The sequence below is a fragment of the Tauraco erythrolophus genome, chromosome 8, assembly GCF_009769465.1.
Source record: "Tauraco erythrolophus isolate bTauEry1 chromosome 8, bTauEry1.pri, whole genome shotgun sequence".
NCBI classification, from domain to species: Eukaryota; Metazoa; Chordata; class Aves; order Musophagiformes; family Musophagidae; genus Tauraco; species Tauraco erythrolophus.
This window is the reverse complement of record NC_141472.1, coordinates 895,857-915,921: the sequence shown is the minus strand read 5'-3', so window position 1 is coordinate 915,921 and position 20,065 is coordinate 895,857. Positions and strand designations below refer to the sequence as shown.

The 20,065-nt window shown below is 43.4% G+C and overlaps 2 protein-coding genes across 2 annotated transcripts; both read left to right on the top strand.

Moving 5' to 3' along the window:
• Window positions 1-2,289: 2,289 nt before the first annotated feature.
• On the top strand, window positions 2,290-9,061 carry DUSP19 (dual specificity phosphatase 19). Its single transcript, XM_086615709.1, has 4 exons — window positions 2,290-2,512; window positions 2,730-2,776; window positions 3,770-3,922; window positions 7,967-9,061. The coding sequence occupies exons 1-4, from the start codon at window positions 2,290-2,292 to the stop codon at window positions 8,186-8,188; spliced, it is 645 nt and encodes a 214-aa protein (XP_086471835.1). The 3' UTR covers window positions 8,189-9,061.
• Window positions 9,062-9,650: 589 nt separating this feature from the next.
• Window positions 9,651-17,920, top strand: NUP35 (nucleoporin 35). Its single transcript, XM_086615367.1, has 9 exons — window positions 9,651-9,702; window positions 10,309-10,470; window positions 11,442-11,569; window positions 13,273-13,333; window positions 13,947-14,088; window positions 14,481-14,550; window positions 14,641-14,769; window positions 16,751-16,918; window positions 17,284-17,920. The coding sequence occupies exons 1-9, from the start codon at window positions 9,669-9,671 to the stop codon at window positions 17,359-17,361; spliced, it is 972 nt and encodes a 323-aa protein (XP_086471493.1). The 5' UTR covers window positions 9,651-9,668; the 3' UTR covers window positions 17,362-17,920.
• Window positions 17,921-20,065: the final 2,145 nt, after the last annotated feature.

Sequence of the window (20,065 nt, the reverse complement as noted above, 5' to 3'; positions counted from 1 at the left end):
CATTTAACTGATGAGGTGGAGATAGCACCCAGCTCCTGCCACATCTTTAGAGAAGTCTTTTGCCCTCAGCAAAGCAAGCAAGAGGAAGTGTTCATCTGTGAAGCAAGATCCCAATCTTAAACTCTAATCTCACTATTATCTTCTCTTCTATCTTGTAATGGAAAGTATGAGCAACTTGGGAGCAGCATGTTAAGGTCTGCTTCATGAAAAAATAGTGTCTGTGGATATCCAGGCTAGATCTAATGCTTCTGATATGGACACACTAATTAAATAATAATATATTAATTCTGCATACGAACACTTGCAGAATGTTTGGATTTCAGCGATAATAGTACAGATTTTATGACCAGTACTGCCCCCTGGTGTTTAATGTCGTTATAGCAATGATAAACATTCCTAGCAGAGAATGAATGGATCACTTGGGAAATCAGGGGCCATTCTGTGTCCACACACGTTGCACACTCCTCCTCAGAGGTTAAGGAGCCACTCGGAGTCGCATTATTAAGTTTCACTGTAAGTATCTGGCAGATCTGCCACAGCTTAGCCTTGCACACGCTGACACAGCGCGCCCCACACTCATGCTGGGCACAAGTCTGTTACAACACGCATCCTACAGCCTTGCAACTCCGACAGCAGCCTTCTGCGTCTGGGCTGCCAGCACGGTTTGCTCCGGCCTTGCCAGCATCCTGATGCACGAGGCTCTCCGCATTCTTGTGGGATGCACTACTGTTCTTGCTCTTTCACAGAGGCAGCTGTAGCAAACTTGAAAAACAGCCATGAAATACCACACAATCGCTAGTTTAACCCACAGGCCTAAAGCTCTCCATTGCTTTCTTCTGACCAATTGCATCAACATTATTTATCAGACCTTAGTAAAAATTAATGAATCAACATCTACATCGTTACTAAGTCCACTGCTATGAGCCACAGTCCACTTTCAGAGAGGCTACTGAATACACAGGTACCATGCAGAATGTTACAAAACCTCCTACTCATATTTAGAATCTAAAATTTTTTGCACAAAGTGATTGCTGAGAATTATGTTTTGTCCTGAAGCCTTCTGTTTGGCACATCTGTTACCTTGATCTCTCATCCAGTCCAGATCTCTGTTCTATTCCTCTCCCTGCTCTAAGCATTTTCCTTGATTTTATCTCTTAGTTTAGACTGCTTTTCCAGACTGGGGGGTATTCTGCCTTTTTCAGATGAGCTTGATTTTAGGTCTAATTCCTGTCAGAAGATTGCCTCTGGAATTCCTAGAAGTAAGTTATGCTCCTGCAGTTCTTAACACTGTTCTCTGGTTCTTGAATTGACAAGGCAGTTGCAGACCTCTTTACATGGAACCGAGTTCCCTTAGTTCTGTACTGCATTCCACAAAACCATTAGAAAGATCTTTTCAGAGCCATCATATCTTGCCAGCATTGGTTTGAGAAATTATAACATCAGAGGGGAAGTACCATAGTAATAATACATCCTTATTCTACAAAGTGGCACAGAAGATGGTTAAAAAACTAAAGTGCATTTCTGGCACGATTTAACTTAACAGCATTACCATTTAACTTGACAAACAAAACCATCACATGCTTACATACTAGCTGTGTAACACTACAAGTAGTACTCTACGGGGAACACACAGGCATTAAATGGCTTGGGAGCAAGAGAAAAACCAGCCTCACCTCCTGCTTTTGCCTCTTTGGTAAACAAAAGCAGCTGATTTTTTTTAGCCTTTGGTCACTAGCCCAATGAATCTGGTGGGAAAAAAAAAGAAAGTAGTATTTAATATTTTCCATGTAACTTCTTACAATATTTTTCCCATGAAGCAAGTCCCAATTAGCCAGACAGGCATTGCTCCATGGCTTGTTTCCCAAAACAGCAGCACTTAAAGAATGGGCACGTTCAGCTGAGAGACTAATTACACCTGCTGCATTCTTCACTAGCAGACCAAAACCCCACGAACAATAATAACAACAACAAAAACCCCTCAAAACCCCAAAGCTCCAGGCGAACCCCAACCCTTCTCTCAGATTTGTAGGCACTAAAGCAAAAGCATCGGCAGACCCGCGGCCGGCCCTGCCGAAGGCGGTGCCACGCTGGGTACCGGGGGTACGGACCGCCCGCCGCCCCGGCTCCCCTCACCGCGCCGCGGAGCCTTTATCACGCGCCTGCGCGCGGAGGCCCCGCCCCCGAGCGGCCGGCAGCCAATGGGAGCCGCCCGCGCTCGGCCAATGGCGGCCGGAAGGCGGCGCGGGGCTGGCCGGCGGCAGTCGCGGGGCGAGCGGCGGCGCCCCGGCCATGCACTCGCTGTCCCGGGAGATCCGCAGCTTCTCCAGGGCCAACCTGCGCAAGCAGCGCACCCGCGTGACGACGCTGACCGGCAGGAGGATCATCGAGACGTGGCGCGGCGCCTGCTTGCAGGTGGAGGAGGAGGAGGCGGAGGCGGTGCCCGGCGGCGGCTACGTGCGGGACCTCAGCGCCGACCTGCAGGTCGGCGTCGTGAAGCCCTGGTTGCTGCTGGGTGAGTGGGGCCGGGGCGGCGGGAGGCGGCGGCTGCGCGCCCTGTCCCGCCTCGCCGCGGTGAGGGGCCGGCGGGCGCGGGGGGCCGCGGTCCGTCCCGCGAAAACAAGCGCTTCCCGGGGGCGGCGGGCGCGGGAGCTCCCCGCGGCGGCGGGGCCGGGGGCGCGGTGCCGCCCGCTCGCAGGGCTTAGCGCGGCCGCCGGCCCCTCTCTCTGCAGGGTCGCAGGATGCCGCCCACGACCTGGAGACGATGCGGAAGCATAAGGTAACGCTCCACGGGAATGAAAACGCGCCTCGCGTAGTGCTCGCTGGCGGGTTTCTGGTTTAAGCTAAGAATCCTCAAATATTCTCGAGTAACTTTAAGGAAAATTGCGTTACGTTTGGGTTTTGCAAAGGCCACTCCGTTTGCGGGCGGACGGACGCCTGCGAGCTTCGCAAGACTAGTTAGTGGTTGTTGGGAGCCGTTTGATGGAGCAGATCCCTGCCTCGCCCCGTGCGTTCCAGTTCCAGGAGCAGCATCAGGGCTCCTCGCCTCATGGGTAGCGATGAAACTAGAAAAACAAAGCAGCAGCTCCAAGTCTGCCCCGAACTTTGGTCTTTTTACTCTTCTCTGTTACAGTCATGGGGTGATAAGGCCTTCGGGCAGTGGTGCTTTTGCAGGACAGGGCGTGCACCAGTCTGGCATCTGGTGCCACCTGTCACTGCCCTGTCAGTTAAAATGACCCACAACCTGGCCATAGCCCCAGCAGAGCAAAGCTGATGGCAGGAGGCCAGAGGTGGCCTGGCCTGCCACGTGCAGGTATAGTTTGCTCTGAAATCCTTCTGCTCCAGTGAAGGGTGCTGGTAACTCGGTAGGAGGAAAGTTAAGCCGATGGGTTAGGGCAGGCTGGGCATTTCGGGGATCGTTGGGTGGTCTGTGCTCTCATTCCTATTGCTTTCTCTTTTGTTTTCCATCTCTGCACTGACAACCACCTTTTCTGTTGAAAATCCTTATGTTAGTCTGGGTTTGGCTGAGCACAGATCTTTTCATTTCCTCTCAAAAAAAGAGGAAAACTGAAATTGCTCACAGTGTATTTTAACACGCAGTAAAACGTTGCTTGGAGAAAAGCACACTGTAGGCAGCATGTGTATGTAAAAGCGAACGGTGCAGTTGTGTAAGTTACAGTCTGTGTGCACTTGAAGAATAATTCGTGTTTGCTGCTGCTGATTTTGCCTGCTGTCTTCAGAAGATGCCTTTTTTTTTTTTTTTTGGACTTAGGTTACCCATGTTCTAAATGTGGCATACGGAGTCCAAAATGCCTTCCTTAATGACTTTATATACAAGACCATTTCTATTCTGGACCTCCCTGAAACGGATATTACCTCCTATTTCCCAGAATGTTTTGAGTTTATTGAGAAAGCCAAGATCCAGGTACAGTATATCAATAATTAATGCTCCTAGTTATCCTGTTTAGAGCATTTATTACCCTAGGTTTTAGAGAAATGCTTCTTTAATACAGTTGGACCAGTGGCTGACTTTACATGAAGAAATCCCGTCGTAAGTCCAAGTCACTACATCTGACAGAGAGAAACCTTTGTACTTGCTATGATTTATCCATCAGGGATGTTGTTTTGGATTAGAAGAAAGCCTAACAGGGCTTTTACAGATCTGTGTGGTTTGTCAGCAGCCGTCCACCATCCTGGTGCTGTTGCTTAATCATCCATTGAAGATGCAACACGTTGAGCTATCTATCTGCATGCAACTGTGTTCCAAGACTGTCAGAGAATGTTTTAGTCATCTTGGAGCCAACCAGTGGTTTAAGTGCTAACAAAACCCTGTAAAAGACATGGCATAGGAAATAGGGGGAATGGACTCCTCCCGAGGTGGCTTGGCAGACTGGTCTGTAACCAAGACCGTCCCTGACTCCTATGTGTTAAGTTCAGGCTTCCTGTGTAACTTGGGACAACCGTTGCTTTGGTATTAACACTATGACTTGACACCAAGCCTTTTTGCACATTATTCCACCATATCTACCGTGTTCCTTATTTACATAGGTTGGGATAAAAGGATGTAATCTTGCCCCCGCTTGCTCTGTGTCACACAATGTTCTTTCCTTCTCTCGTTCATCATTTACGAGCTATGTGATACACGTTGTCACTTAACGACCTCCGCAGGGTTTCGAGTGACGGTTTCCACTTCGTTTCTCAATGACACTTGCCACCCTTAACTGCATAGTGTTGCTTTCTGCCTCTGCTGTTCATGTTCCAGTTGCTATTTTGTAAGCTAAGGATTTTTCCTGAGAACTTCTACAGCAATACTAATAGCTTTCTAATGGAAGAGTTGGGTGAAGGAGCAGGTAATTGATGGAATAGATGTTCTCCAGGATCAGTTAATGAAGCCTGTGATAGCAGTATGCAGGGACAAATCCCTGGATGGTTTGAATCACTTCATTTGCTTTGTCAAAATAGCGTTAAAAGATCCCGTGATAAATGGTATCCTGAAGTGCTCTTCTGTATAAGTCATCACAAAGAGATGCTACTGTTTCATCTCCTAAGGTAGGGGAGCGATGTTCACTGCTGAGAGAGTGTGATACATGAGAAATTATTACTAGAACATGGTTAACTTCATGAAGGAGTATGACAGCACTTGAGTTAGAGAATGCAAGTAAAGCCTGCACTGTTCAGTAAGTCACTGCCAGCTGGTGCTTGTAACAGGATTGACTTTCCTAAAACGGCAACTGCTCATCTCTGTAGACACCATGGTACAAACTCTGATACTGATCAGAGCTCACCTTTTCTTTTAGGCTCCAAATTGGCAGGCAGATTTTCCATGACACGTTAAGCGACCCATGTCGGATCATAGTGCTATGAATGAGGGATGTTTTTTTATCTTTCTGTTTAATATCTAACTACAAAACCTCTAAAATCTTATCTTTCCAGGGAGGAAATCTTAGCCCATTCATTAACATCTCTCCTTATTGCTCCCTCTGTCCCTCCTAAAGAGAAAGCCCTGGCACCACCGCAAAGTGGATCTCTAAGAAAATGCATTAGCCCATGGCTCTTCACCAAAAGCTTTATGCTGCTTTTTCATTTCTTTCCGCAGTGAGGCTTTTTGCCTGCTGTGTATAACTGCTCTGTAATCACAGTTTCTCTTGATGGAAGGTGATTTCACTTCTCCCTATATGAAAAATAATAAAAAAACCTCTGTGGTCTTGAATCTGAAGAGTTTCTTACAAGACCACGGACCGTTTCTGGATAGGCGAATGTTAGGCTAGGAAGATCATTGCAGGGAGTTCTTAGCAAATAAAAATTAATTTCATATCTGCAATCTCTTTTTCATTTTTATTCTGTATTCATATCTAATACGAATTTAGTTAAGAATTACATGCCGTATTCATCTTTGTGTAAAGAAATAACAGTATTTAGCAAGGAAAGATAAATGTTCTCAATAGTATTAAATTTGATTTAATGTTACTGCCCATGTTCATTCATGTTCAGTAATTTTCAGATTTATTCCATGGATATCACTAAATAATTTTTGGCAATGTACAACAGAACAGTCATTAAAAAAAAAAAACAAAAAAACAACCCTTAAAGGTGAAAGACGAAAATAAAGCATGAACTCAAAGAAAAAGAAATGCATCATTTTCAATGCTTTTTACTCTCAGTGCCACTGCTAGACATTGATCTTGATTAGACATTGATCTTGATTCTGGTACGTTATGTCTGAAAAAACTCCCATTAAACCAGTGAGAACTACTCCAGATCTACAGTGGATAAGCTTCAGCAATTGCTTCATTAGCAGTGGCATAAATACAGTTTTTAATGTCATAATTTTAACGTCATTTTTATAAAGGAGATAGTGGATTTACAGGTCACTCCTGGTGCTTCCTCAGGTAGTTGAAATACGCGTACACGTCTGCTTTCCGCTCTGCGAAAGTGAGAAGGGGAATGAAGATGACAGCTTCCAGCAGGCGAGGCAAGGGGATGTGATTTCCATTGCAAAAAAGGTGCTTTTGTGCTTCATTAGGGTGCAGGAGCTTAGTTTCAGTTCCGAGCTCTGCTATAATCTTGCTGTGTTAAGTTGAGCAAGTCATTCTTCTACTCCCAGCTTGGCGTTTCTTCAACAAGGATAATAACACTCAATTTTATACTTCTTTGCCTTATTATTTAAACTGGAGGATTTTTGGAGTGGGAACCATTTTCTGCTCTGTGTGTTTATTAACATACCAGGTAATTGTGACTCCCAGGTCTGTAAATAAGCCATCAAGTTCCTGGAAAGGAAACTTGGTGGCTATAAGGTCTTTTTTTCCTCGGGATGAAATGCCCATTGAATGATTTGTGCCTGTTAAGGGCAGAATGAGCAGGCTCTTTATATCGAGAATATATTCGTTTAGCCTCAATTATCAGAGCTCATTGTGTCGTGTTTCAGTATCGTTATTCAGAATATCAAGATGCTAGGGGTTTGGGATTATTTTTTTTTTTTCGTGAAAGTGGCATTTGGCCGCCAGTTTGAACTGAGGCTTTTCGAGGTCATAGTGTGACGTACAAACACGACAGCATCACGAAGCCTGGGCCTTGCACGCGTCGCCTGAACCACGCTGGGTTGTCCGGTTGTGTTAACTCATGCCCGTTGTTTCTTAATGAAACGTACAGGGTCTTTTTAAAGAGTCGATTAAGATTGTGTGGGAAATGTTTAAGTAGGACTAAAACATTAATTTTATAGCTAAATCAGGATAAACCTGAATTTAAACCCCAGAAGAAACATTTGTGAATTTATGGGAGGTTCAGTGGTTTTGGATTCTGCACCCAAGTTCAGGGACCTTAGTTGCGCCAGCTGCACCAGCCACGACAGTTGTACCAGTGATGTGATGAGAGGTGGAGATTTGCTGCAAATCACACGGTACCTTGCCTGATTTTTCTGCTCCTGTGCATGATCTGCTTACCCAGAATCTTCACTGAAGAGCTCCAGAGCAGGCAAGAAGCGTGCGACTGAAACGGCAAGACGTTCTAAAATCTGCCCCTGTGCCTGGCTGTTTGCTGCCTCGCTATGTTTTTAACCTGGTAACAAGTTAACAGTCAAGTTCTTTTCCATACTGCAAACAAAATAAATTCTAAAGTTGGCACCCAATTAGATCAGATATCTTAGTATCCCAGATATCTGTGATTTGGTTTTTACATGAGGAGGCTGCTGCAGGCTCTTGGGAAAAGGGACAGAGGAATGTTTTTTTTAGTTCTAATGTATGAATTAGGTTTGAAGAATTTGATAATTATAAAGTGGCTTTCGTTAGAAAAACATTTAATTTTGGGCTTATGTATCTGTGTTTGGAGTTACTTATATGTGTAAATACTTGCTTTGAGCTCAGCAAGGAGCTTTTAATAAGTCTTAGTAGATTTTTGTGTAAAGTTTCTAATACTTGTTGCTATCTGTCTACTTAATGAATACCCCAACTGGCGTTTTGTTTGTTTCTTGAAGGACGGTGTGGTTCTGGTGCACTGCAACGCAGGAGTCTCCCGTGCAGCCGCAGTCGTCATTGGTTTTCTAATGAATTCAGAAGGACTGAGTTTTGCCAGAGCCTTTTCCGTGGTGAAAAACGCGAGGCCTGCGGCTTGTCCAAATCCTGGCTTCATGGAGCAGCTTCACAAGTACCAAGAGCAGAACGTAAAGGCAAATGGAAGCATCAATGATCACGACTGATCGAAAGGGAGAAGTGAAACAATCTGGTTTGCTTATACAGTAACAGATGCTGGATGTACTTCAGTCTGTCATTTTGCAGTCCCCTTTCACTTGTGCATTTTAAAGTCTTTACATATTTTTTTTTTCCTCACCCCCCTTTGACCCCCTTTTTTCCAGCATGTAGTCTAAAAGCCAAATGGTATTCCACTGACTTCAGAGATGATTTTGCTGAAGAACAAGCTCTTTACAGAGCGCTAATAGAAAGATAAAGTTCAGTTTTCCTTGAAATATTAGCGAAAAGCAGAATGGTGATTTTTTTTTTTTTTATTGACCCATCAGAAAATGCAGGCAGTAGAGAAAGGTAATAAAATAGCTGAGATAACATTGCCCTGTTTAATACTAAACCGAATCTATGCATTCTAGTTGGTTGTAAAATCTAGATAATAAAACGTTCATATAATAAAGTACCTTGATACTGGCTTTTAAATTTATATCGCAACTAAAGAGGATTTCATTGGATTTTGTGGGCTAGCCAGCCATTAAATATTTTTGGCAATGAAAACAGATGGTCTTTTGAGGATGCTCAAAATGTGTAGGATGTTTTAATGCTTCATATCTTTCTACTGTTTGTCATCAAGTAGTGATTTGAAGTGCACTAGCATGATGTTTTCAAAGTGCTGGAATCAGGCTATCAGGTTTTTTTTTGTAGATCATTTTGTGGCGATATGAAAAACGTTTATAACAATTGATCTCTGACTCGCTGCTACTGCCTGTTGTTTGCATTTGGTCCTCATTTGCTGTCCCCTTGCTGCATTCTACATCGTGGGTACAGAACAGACGTCATAGGGTAGGTGACTTGGACCCTCCTGACAGATTTTCAGGTGGAATTACTGCCTTAAGATAGCATATTTACAAAAAAAAAAAAAAAAAAAAAGTCTGTAAAAGATTTTATGAGTATTTTTGTGGCCTCCATGCCAGTTCTAAATGGTTTATTAACGTGCAACGAAATAAAGGAACACGGTGTTTGGATAAATTCTGTGCTGCAGCGAGTGGGAAGGGCTGGTTTCCAGAACGGACACAGAATTCCCTCCTCCTGCCGCCGCGTGAACGGTTCTCCACGCGGACTGCTCCTGCTGCTGCTGCTGCTGCTGCTGCTGCCGCGCGGGCCGGCCGCCCCTGCGCCGGCGGCTCCCCGCTCCCGGGACGCGCGCTGGTAACGCCGACTGCGGTTCTTCAGCGATGGCGGTTCCCGCTCTCGGGACCGTGAGGCGCGGGGACAGCCGGCGCAGCCCCGGCGGGGCGCGCCCCGAGGGAGGGCCTGGGCCGGGCCCGGCCCCCCGCGCCGGGAGGTGCCGCCCGCCGCCCCGCCCCGGGCCGGGGCCGTTAACAAGATGGTGGGCGGGGAAGGCGGGCCGGAAGTGACGGCGGGCGGAAGTTCCGTCCTGTTTGAAAGCGGCGGCTGGCCGAGCTGCCCGCGGCCTTTTCCCGCCGCCCGGCCGCAATGGCGGCCTTCGCCATGGAGCCGCCGCCCGCAGGTAAGCGGGGCCCCCCCCCGCCTCCTTCCCCTCCTCTCCCCTCGCGGCCGGGTGCCGCCTCGCGCCGCGCGGCCGTTGGGCGCGAGCGGGGCCGTTAGGCGGGGCGAGGCGCCTCGGAGGTCGCTGCCGCCCAGTCAGGGCGGTCCGGCGCGGCCCTCGGCCTCGGTGAGGGGCCGGGGCCGGTTCCCGCTCTGGGCCAGAGCGGTTCCGCTCGAACCGCGCCGGGCTCAGCGCCTTCCCCTGCGGCACGGGGGAACATCCGCACCTGGAGCGCCCTGAAACCTGCGGGGAGCCCGGCCGCGGCGGCAGGGCCGCGGGGAAGCCGCGGCGGGGCCGGCGTGAGCCCGTGGCGCTCGGTCGGAGCGCGTTCTCGGGGCTGGCGGGGCAGGAGGATCCCGCCTTGGCGGGGGCTGCTCTGGCGTGAGGAACGCCAGAGGTTCTGAAAAACGCACAGAGTGTGGTGAACTTGGCTTGCGGGGAAAATAAGTTATTAGAACCGCCCTAGCCGCTTGCTGTGTATTCTTTTACAGAACTGCTACTTAAGCAAGGGAAAAGGCTGCATCACTTGGCTGCTTCCATGTTGTTAAATTTTGTTTTCGTTACCAGGAGCTGAGCCAATGACCCTTGGCTCCCCGACATCTCCGAAACCGGGAGCTAGTGCCCAGTTTCTTCCCGGATTCTTGATGGGTGATTTACCTGCGCCAGTGACTCCGCAGCCACGCGGCCCTTCGGTTGGTGTGATGGAAATGAGATCTCCACTGCTTGCAGGTCAGAACTTGTTAAATGCCAAAAAATTGTCCCAAAAGTCAAAACTTGTTTTGTCTTATTGGTCTATATGATTGTTGGAGACTTGAATTCTTGTGGATTTATAGCTTGCTCTATATGAATTCAACTCATTGAATAAATGGTGGACTGAAGTATGTTCAATGGCATTTGGCTAAAGTTTAATAAATGTTTTAAAGAGGACAGTTTTGGTTCCAGGAAAGGTTGCTTTTACAGGGAAGGTAATATGAATCTCTTCTAGTATAAAATCAATTTATACAACTCTTTACAAGTCGACTGCACATACAGCTGTCAGTATTTTCTCTTTGTTTAAAACAGAGATGTCTGCTGGCAAACTAAACGCAGCTTGTGCAAGATGCTGAAGTCAAAAAGTTTACGAAATGGGAGAGCACCTGACTTAACTTCATCCTGTTTAAATGCAAGCTAGTCCTTGCTCTCAAGAGCTTATATTTTTATTTAATATGAAATTACATGGGAAGGAAAGGAGTTTGGACAGTGGGAATGTGTCAGCATGGGCAATGTCTGTGTGTGTTTTGATATTGTTCTTTAGCATGTAGAGTGTCTCAAGTCTTAAAAACCTTGCTTTTGCAGCTCTGCTACAGGGAAGTTAGTCTCTGAAACAAGATCTACTACTAACCTGCCTTAAAATAGGAAGATGCAGCTATGCTTAGAACTTCATAAAAAGAACAAGTGCATGCAAACAGTGAATATACTGTGTTAATCAAAGGTGTAAAAGTTTTAGGTAATGCTTGTGTAAGGAGGCAGTTACTGACACATGTGATAGTCTTATGTAGAACGTTCAAACCTGAACGGTTTGGTAGGCCAGATGTTTTTGCAAACCCACAGCGAAACAATCGACAGGCTTTCGTGGCTGAATTTACTGTTTCAAGAACAAGTAGCAGTGGAGTACAGTTGCAAGTTTCCTCATGCTCTTCATTTGCTCCTTTAAATTGCAGGAGGGTCTCCGCCACAACCAGTGGTCCCTACGCATAAAGATAAAAGTGGTGCTCCACCAGTTAGAAGCATATATGATGAGTTATCTAGTCCTGGACTTGGTTCATCACCTCTAACCTCAAGAAGACCAGTAAGTTGCTTAGGTACTGGCCTGTTCTTAGCAGAAGATGTGAGGTAGCTTACTACTTCAGTGAATTCTTTATCTCAACTGCATAAACTGCTGTAGCAAAATGGCTGGTGAGTCTTCAGATGGTGCTGTTGCTTAGTCTGGGTGTTGGGTGTGCCTGTTGCTGTGTAGCCTAAATGAGAGCTGCAGTCCTGGAGCTATCTCCTGCCATTACTGATTTTTTGATACTGTAGAGAATGAAAAATGCAGATTGTGCCCCTGCTATGCTTTGTGTGTGAAAAATGTAGACTTGTTGCAACTTTTCACCTTCTTGTAGATTTATCGGGCTGCTGATTGCCGGAAGGGTCCAAATATGCTTTATCTTTTCTTTTAGTGGGTAGTAAAGGCGCTTACTGAAATAGAAGAAATTTTGTGCTGAGTAAAATATCCATTCAAAATGTAGGCAGGGAGGCGGGGTTAATTTTCAAAGAGTAACGGTAAAATTACTAGAAGGCCATTCTAATAATAAGCTCTGCTACTTACCTCAACTGAGCAGTCAAGTGTTAGGTTCTTTTTCAATGAACATGATTCTTTTGATGCAAGGAGAAGGCCTTTCTCTGAATGAGCAGTCTTTCTATTGAGTATTGCTTTCTGAAAAGCTTATTCTGAAAGCTAGAGTTCTTCTCAAAGGACAGAATCCAATACTGTCTGAAAGGACGAGATATTAAAAAAACAACCCAATGAGCAGCTATCAGAACGCACGTTGCTAAGTCCACAGGTGCTCTGGTTTGTTTGATACTGTGTCTAAGAAATGCCAGGTTCGGGCTAAAAATATACTAAAATTGTTTTGAATCTTGAAATTCTTCCATTTTAAAAACAAAGTAACTACTCACTGCTAAAATTTGAAGTATGCTTTCCTTCAGTGTGGTTGCACTAGGCAGTTGAGAGGGAAAGTAAGTGCTGAGGAATACAAGTGGGGGTCATGCCCCTGTTATTTCTAAGCCCTCTAGACAGTGAAAATCAGATGCTGGTAACTTAGGGTACTGGCATCCTTTCCATCAGGATGCATGTGAATGTGTGAATTACTGTGCTACAGAAACAGTGAGATGCCTGTTTTGAAAAAGTTAAGCTCTAGGGTTTCTGAGTATTGATGCCTAAAGCTGCTTGGCTTTACATAGTGTATGTGATTGGTGTTAGGTAGGGGATTTTTTCAGTTTCTGTTACCTAAAGCTCACCCTAAGCCTAAATAAGTTTTCTTCTATACCAGTAGATTTTTTTCTTTTCAGATAATAAAATACTGTAGACAGTCCCTGAATCCTGTTGTCTGTGGTGCTTCTCTTCTGTAGTTTGCTCTACACTCCCATACTATCTCTCATACTTGCATTTAAGCCTCTGATCAGGAAAGTTAACCTCATTCTCTTCTGAGGCTTAGTAATCAGCTGGAAATTACAGAATGTAATAGTTCAGACCTACTGAATGTCCAGGCTATCTGCTAGTCTGCATGCTAGAATGAGAAAATATTGTAAAATAACATGTCATTAATCACTTTCAATAATCTTTTATTAAATATCCATTTAAATGTCTGTTCTTACTCTTAAAAGTTAGGAGTAACTTCAGGCAAACAGTTAATGTTCTTGCCTGATACTTAAGTTACCTGAAAATGATCTCTTCTTTTCTGCCAAGTGTACCTGTAAGGCTGATTTCTTACTTTCTGTGTTTTAATGCAGGCCAGCTTTTCTCTAACACAGAGCCCGCTGGTTGGAACTGTGCCGTCAACTCCAGGAACAGGTAGGTGCCTTGTCAAAATCTATAATCTACTTTCTTACTGCTTTCCTTAGTACACAAAAACCATCACTGCTCAGGCTATGGCAACTCCTTGCTAATTTGCAAAGGAGTTGCATCTTTATTTACTGGCTTTTCAAAAGGGATGTGGGTGTGAACAGAAGATACTTTTCCACTCTGAGACTGAATTTCAGTCAACTTTGCTTATTCCTCATGCAAAATTTGTTGTGGAACTGAGCACAGGGGTTGTTGTACTTGAGTGAAGCAGCTGAGAGGGATGGGTCGCCTTCCATCTTCATAGGGCTTCCTGTGTTGTGTATGAACCCATGACTTCTTGCTAAGCTTAATTCTACTGTCTTGTTCTTATTTGGCTTCTGTATTAAGCTGCTGGTGTTTACAGGTCAAGGAGAAGGCTAGATTGCTAGACATAACTTACTAGCATGTTTGCAGATGTGAAGCTTGGATTGATTTACTGTTTGTGTCTGCAAATAAATCTCCATCAAACTCTTCCATATACAAGCGAAATGCTTGGTACTGAAATTGTTCTTTTACTTTAGGCTCTTAAGCTTATCTGTCTTGCAAAAGTGATTTGTTAAACAGTGCCATTTCAATTTAACAGCTTCCAGTATGTTCAGTCCCGTAAGCATTGGGCAACCGAGGAAGACTACTCTATCTCCTGCTCAGCTAGATCCTTTTTATACTCAGGGTGATTCCCTGACTTCAGAAGATCAACTTGATGACACATGGGTAACTGTATTTGGGTAAGTTGATTTCCAAAGAATTTGAAAAAGTCATGGGTGAAGTCTTTCCAGCATATGGAAAGATTGTACTTGGATGTTGCTGTTGCCTGGCATTCCTAGGTTCTGTGGGAAATAGAACTGTGGTTAAAGCCAGCAAACGCATCTATTTTAGCGAAGCACCTTAAGCTGCATGTTAACTTTTTCAAGGTAGAAAGGCAGCATTGTGCTGTTGAGATGCGTAGTGAAGTAAAAATGCCTAGAAGATGATATTCCTCAAGTCACTGCTTCTAAAATGGCATTAACTCACTGGTCTCTTTGGGATTTCTAAAAGCCTTTCACAGGATTGTGGTTTAGGACCAGAGTTCTTAAACTACTCATTATAATTTTTTGGAGTATTTTTTTCTGTCTTTCAGATTTCCTCAAGCATCAGCTTCCTATATTCTTCTGCAGTTTGCTCAGTATGGGAACATATTAAAGCATGTGGTATGTCCCAGTTTGAGACTTATTTCTGAAAACTTTCTGGCTTGTTCTTTAGGAGGCTGAATCTCACAGTTTTCACTTAATCTCATACAGATGTCGAACACAGGAAACTGGATGCATATTCGATACCAGTCGAAGCTTCAAGCCCGGAAAGCCCTAAGCAAAGACGGAAGAATTTTTGGTGAATCTATCATGATTGGTGTCAAGCCGTGCATAGATAAAGTATGCTAACAGCTACTTCTGTTTAAATAGAAGGCACCCACTTTCTGGGCTGCTTTGTTTTCCCTGATGTCTTCTTTTTTCTGCAAAGCATAGGTAGTTCAGTTATATAGGTATAGTCTGTTATACCTTACATGAGTTTATCTTCAGTATTTCACAAAATTTCCTGCTGAGAAGGATCATTATGGGAAATCTCTGGGCTCCTTGGAAGTTACAAAGCACAGAATTATATTGCTGTATAAGATATGAAGTGAAACCATAACATCAGAGACAGTTGAGGTAGAAGAGTTTGCCAGACAAGAATTTGTTGCATTTAGGGGCTGCAATAGATACATGATGGCAGATTAAGACTATTGCTGCTCCTAACTGTCCTTGAAAATTTGTTAGCAAGACAGTCCTGATCCTGTTCTCCCACCTGCCCATATAAAAACATGTCCCTTTCTTGTAAGTAGTGGTTGGGGTAGGCATAGCTGTATTTCAGTTGAATTTCATCATGAGCTATTAGTCTCTAGGCATTGACAGTGCCTCAGCTATTAATTTTTACAGCACTTTGCGTTGGATGCTGTAGATTAGCTTAAGCAAATGACATTTGTTCTTTTATAGTTCACATTTCTTTTTTGTCTCCTCTAAGGATAAGTGATGCTAAAGGGTAACAAACTTTCAAACGTAAACCATTCTGAGAAGGCAGCTATAGAAATTGAGCTTGTAATTACTTCAATTTTTATCCGTTTGAAATGTTTCTTATACTGATTAAAATTCAGAAACAAATGTAATTTGGTGCCTGTTTCCTCTGTGGACTTCTGATGGTAGGGCTTCTAGTCTCTTAACATATGTACTATTTTGGTGTCCAGTTTATATCAATGAGTGAATTGCTTATAAGCTGAAACTCTAAAAGTAATGATCTAAGACATTTTAATTGTCAGGCATTTGGTCTTTGTTGCTTTTTTATTCTTGTTTTGTCTTCAGTGGATAATGTCCACTGTCAAATACCAATATATAACCCCACAGTCATTAACCTGTATTTCTGGAGGCAAGAGAGAGTTCTGGAGGCTGATCTATTGAGTGTCTGGCATCAGCCTGTAAAACTCTTCCTTGCAGCTGGAAACTAGATGTGATGGATTTGACATCAGTGCTAAGGCTTCTGATGTAAAAGAAGCAGTTGGTTCCATGTGTTCCCCTCACACTGAGCAGAGGGTTGGCTGCCACCCATGCTGGACACCAATCCTGTCCTGTATTTTGGATAGCTGTCCCCTGCCAGATGTGCTGCTGAATCTCTGCTGTCTGTAGACTGGTTGAATGCTGTCCTCCACTGAGTCTAAATGGAGCAAATGGGATCTCCTCAGGCTGCTTGTCATTTCCCATCTTGTTTTCTTTGGGTTCTTGTGGAACTTGTGGTTCCCATCAAGTTGCTTTCTGCCTCTTCCATTCTACGTGCGTTCCTTTCCAAGCACAAGCTTACAGATTGGAGCCTTCTAGCTCTTTTTCTAGCATTTGCTAAGGGGACTGAGTGACACTCCTTGGCAAGTCGCATCTGAGCAAAAAGCTGCAGGCTGGTAAAGGCTTGGAGATTGTCCTCTGTGGATCAGATAAAATATTTTAGAGGTATTTAGAAAGATGTTATGCTACTTCAGCTGGGCCTGAAACAAGTTACTACTTGAAGTTTGTTGCAAGTCTTGCAGTTTATTTTCTCCACGGTGTTTCAGACTTGACTGACATTTAGCACATTCAGTGAACAGGTTACAAGCTTCCACTGCTTTGCAATGGCATGGTCCATCGTATAAATGCTTGCAGTGAGGAAAATGCATGGTGGTGGCAGTGTGTACTTGTGTGCTCTGTACTGACAAGCAATTTACCTCTGGTCTTTGCTTACTTTTTGATGGAAACATGTTTTATCAAACAATTCTGGATAATAGATAATTGTAGATCATAAAGGTTGAAGTACTGCCTTTTGGTATTTTTTTACATGGTATTAACCCTCTTTAAGAGTGTGATGGAAAACTTTGAAAGAAGCTCTACATCCTCAATGTCTTCAGTTTTCACTCCGCCTACAAAATCCGTTGGCACACCGGTACAACCTGCAAATAATACTACGAGGATTTCTACAATGAGACCTCTTGCAACAGCATATAAAGCTTCTACTAGTGACTATCAGGTATTTTAAGGGAAACAGAAGCATGTGTTTCTTTGTGCTGTCTCCCTTTAGTTCTAGGAGGCTGTAAACACATTGATTTTAATGTGACCTTAGCCTTTATCTTCTCCTGTCATTTCTTTAAAGATGTGGTTCAAGTACAAACTCAGTCTGTTCAGTTGCTAAAATAATAATAAAAAATAATAAATTAATGACTTTTTGCTTTTCCAAAGGTTAAAGGCTTGCTTTGAAAATGTTTCAAACGCATTTTTTTCAAAATACGGTAGCACTTAGGAAAAGAAAAGGAAAAAAAAAACTAGTTAGTATAAAAAGAATGAACTATGTGTTGACTGATTTTATTTTCTCTCTTCTTTTCCCTTGCCTTCTAGGTGGTTTCTGACAGACAAACTCCTAGGAAAGATGAAAGTATTGTATCTAAAGCAATGGAATACGTGTTCGGCTGGTAGTACGCAAGAGGAAGTAACGCACTGAGTTGGTCAGGGTTTGAAATATGCTACTGGCGTCCGTGGTTAGTTGTATAACTACTGGTGGCAGTATTTTAACTTGCATCTCACCTGTTATGCCTTCGGTTAATTCAGCAGACATGTAGCTTGCACTTTAAGTGATGGCAATGCACACATTGTTTTAAAAACTGAGTGAGTGTAAACGTAAGTGCTTCTTTCCCATTTGTGCTCTGATTGCATGATTGCAGAAAAAATATCAGCACTGACTTTTTTTCCTCTGTAATTACTTTCTGTGAATTACTTCCCAGTAAGTTGGAAATGTTTAATATGGCAGCTTTATTTGCTGATGCCTTTAATTTCTTTGTGGTTTTTATCTGGAAAGATGGGCAACTTGCAGGAAGAACACTATGCACATCTGGCACCCAAGGCCCGGGACTGTTCTTAGTATATATGTGTTTTTTAATTAGGATTTATTGCTGTTTTATGTTTGTCTCTGGCATCATACTCTAAATGTCATAGTAACCTTTTAACTCTTTGTTTTATTAATAAAGATAAATAAATTTAAGTTTTTCTTAGGTTGTTTTTTTAAACAAGTATGAGTTCTGTTAGGGAACTCGTATTTGCAGTACTCTTAACTGTTAAATATGATGCTGCCGAATGTTTATTGGAGTGTGATCAGCAGAGCAGATGCTGCTGATTTTTACTGAAGTAGTACCAACCAACGTTAAAACTAGCTAGTGTTTAAATGTCGTCTTCGTGGGTGTTTTACAGCAGCATGCTCTTAAGAGGCAACAAACTGTAGCATTTCAAGCTAGAAAATGTTGATTTGAAGTAGCTGAATGGAAAATGCAGTGTGTCAGTGAACAGAGCTGCTTTCATTTCCAGGCTCTTCTAAGAAATTTTCTGGAAGGTATTGGCTGAATTATGATTTATTTTGTTTAATATTCAACGTCCTCCCCCTTAAAGTTTTCTTTTGCAAGGGAGCCTCTCAAGTAATCGTGTGTGTCCCATGAGCTCATGGTGGTTGAGATAAAGGTCTCTTTTGTCTGGGCAGTGAGCAGTTTGTTCTCCAATACTTGGGAGACTACTTGTAAGTGTTACTTTTTTGTGTCTGTGTTAGCGTGGGTCAACATCAGTGTTTTAGTTTGGGTCAAGAGTGTGTTGGTCAGGTGAATATCCAGTCATGCCCATTTCCGTGCTGTGCTTCACACTGTAGTGTAGTCTCAAAGTTCAGCTGCGCTTCTCTGATGAAATTAGATCAAAAGATTAGATTAGATCAAAAGATTAGTCCAGGAGCATGCCTAACATCCCTCAGATGCTAACGGGCATCCAGTTTACAGGGTGAAGCTGGAGATGGTCCTGAGTAAAATCCCTAAAGCACTTAGTGAGAAGTCAAATTTCTACCTCAGGACACTTTGTACTTCATTGTATGCTTTAGAAGTAAGCTATGTGCAGGCAGATGCAGAGGTTTTTGAGACTCTTTTTACTGTGTTTGGTGACTGATGCTTCTGGAGTATTGGTTGCTACTCATCCATTTGCTTTTGAGCTAAGGGAGCTGCCCAAACCTAATTAATATCTGAATGTGTTTTCTCAGCATACGTCTGGCTTTTTCTTAGTGAAAAATATCTGTTGTGCAGATGAGTTCAGTGAGAAAATAGGTTGTTTAGATAGATTTTTGCTTTGCAAAATACACTTGAGATGCACTTCAGACTTGTCATGATGTGTGGAGTATTTGGTTCAGTGAAGGGATGGAGAATAAGATTGACCTTGGGTCGAGTAAGTCTGAAGCTAAACACGTAAGGAAGGAGCTGGAGTCAAAGCAGGCAGTTTGGCTGACCTGTTTTACCAATAAGTACCAGATTTAAAACGGCGCTAAGTTGTTTCATTTTTTCCCAGTTGTTTACATCAGTTTTCTGTTTCTTACAGCTTTATGAATGATCTTACTCATAGGTCATTGCGCTTCCTGTAGAGTAAAAGCATTTGGGAGTAGAGTATGTTGTTTAGTTTTCTCTGGAGGTAGTAAATAGGAGGAGAAGAACATTTAGAACATATAAATGTGTGCATTTCTGGACAGTATCATTAAGAAATTATCTTCCTATGGCTTCTGCTGGCAAAGTCTACTGGTAAGACTTAGTATGTTGTCTTAGTGTCGAGCTCTGGTTAAACTCGGTATCAATGATTTGGGCTTACTAAGTGTGAGAAAGTCACAGTGTGTTCCTGATAGTATTGTTGTGAATTATATGAGCATACTGGGGTCGTGTGTGACAAGGCTGAGAGAAGTACATGTGTGAAGAGTCTTTGAAACGCTTGGAAGGCATTCGGGTAAACCTTTGTTTAGGTAGCATTGTATTTGGAAATCCAGTTCTTCCTGTTTAACTGTGTACTTGCTGCTTTGCAATAAGGAAGGATTCTCTTCTAGCTGTAGCTAAAACTAAAGTTAGAGACTTCAACTAGTGGTGTGTAACATACTAATGAACGTACTTGGTTCTGGTTTCAGTTGCATGGGGTTTCTTGTAAGACTGGACTGCGTTTTTCTTAGGATTATGGCTTTAGTGTAAAATAAAACTCATGAATACTTATTTTCTGTTGTCTGCCTCAATCACAAGCATGTTACTCAGGAATCTAATTTACTTAGTATATAGATCTGCAGTGTTTTAAATTGTAGAAGGGTTTGTTGTATTGTTTCAATGGTTATTTCACTACAACT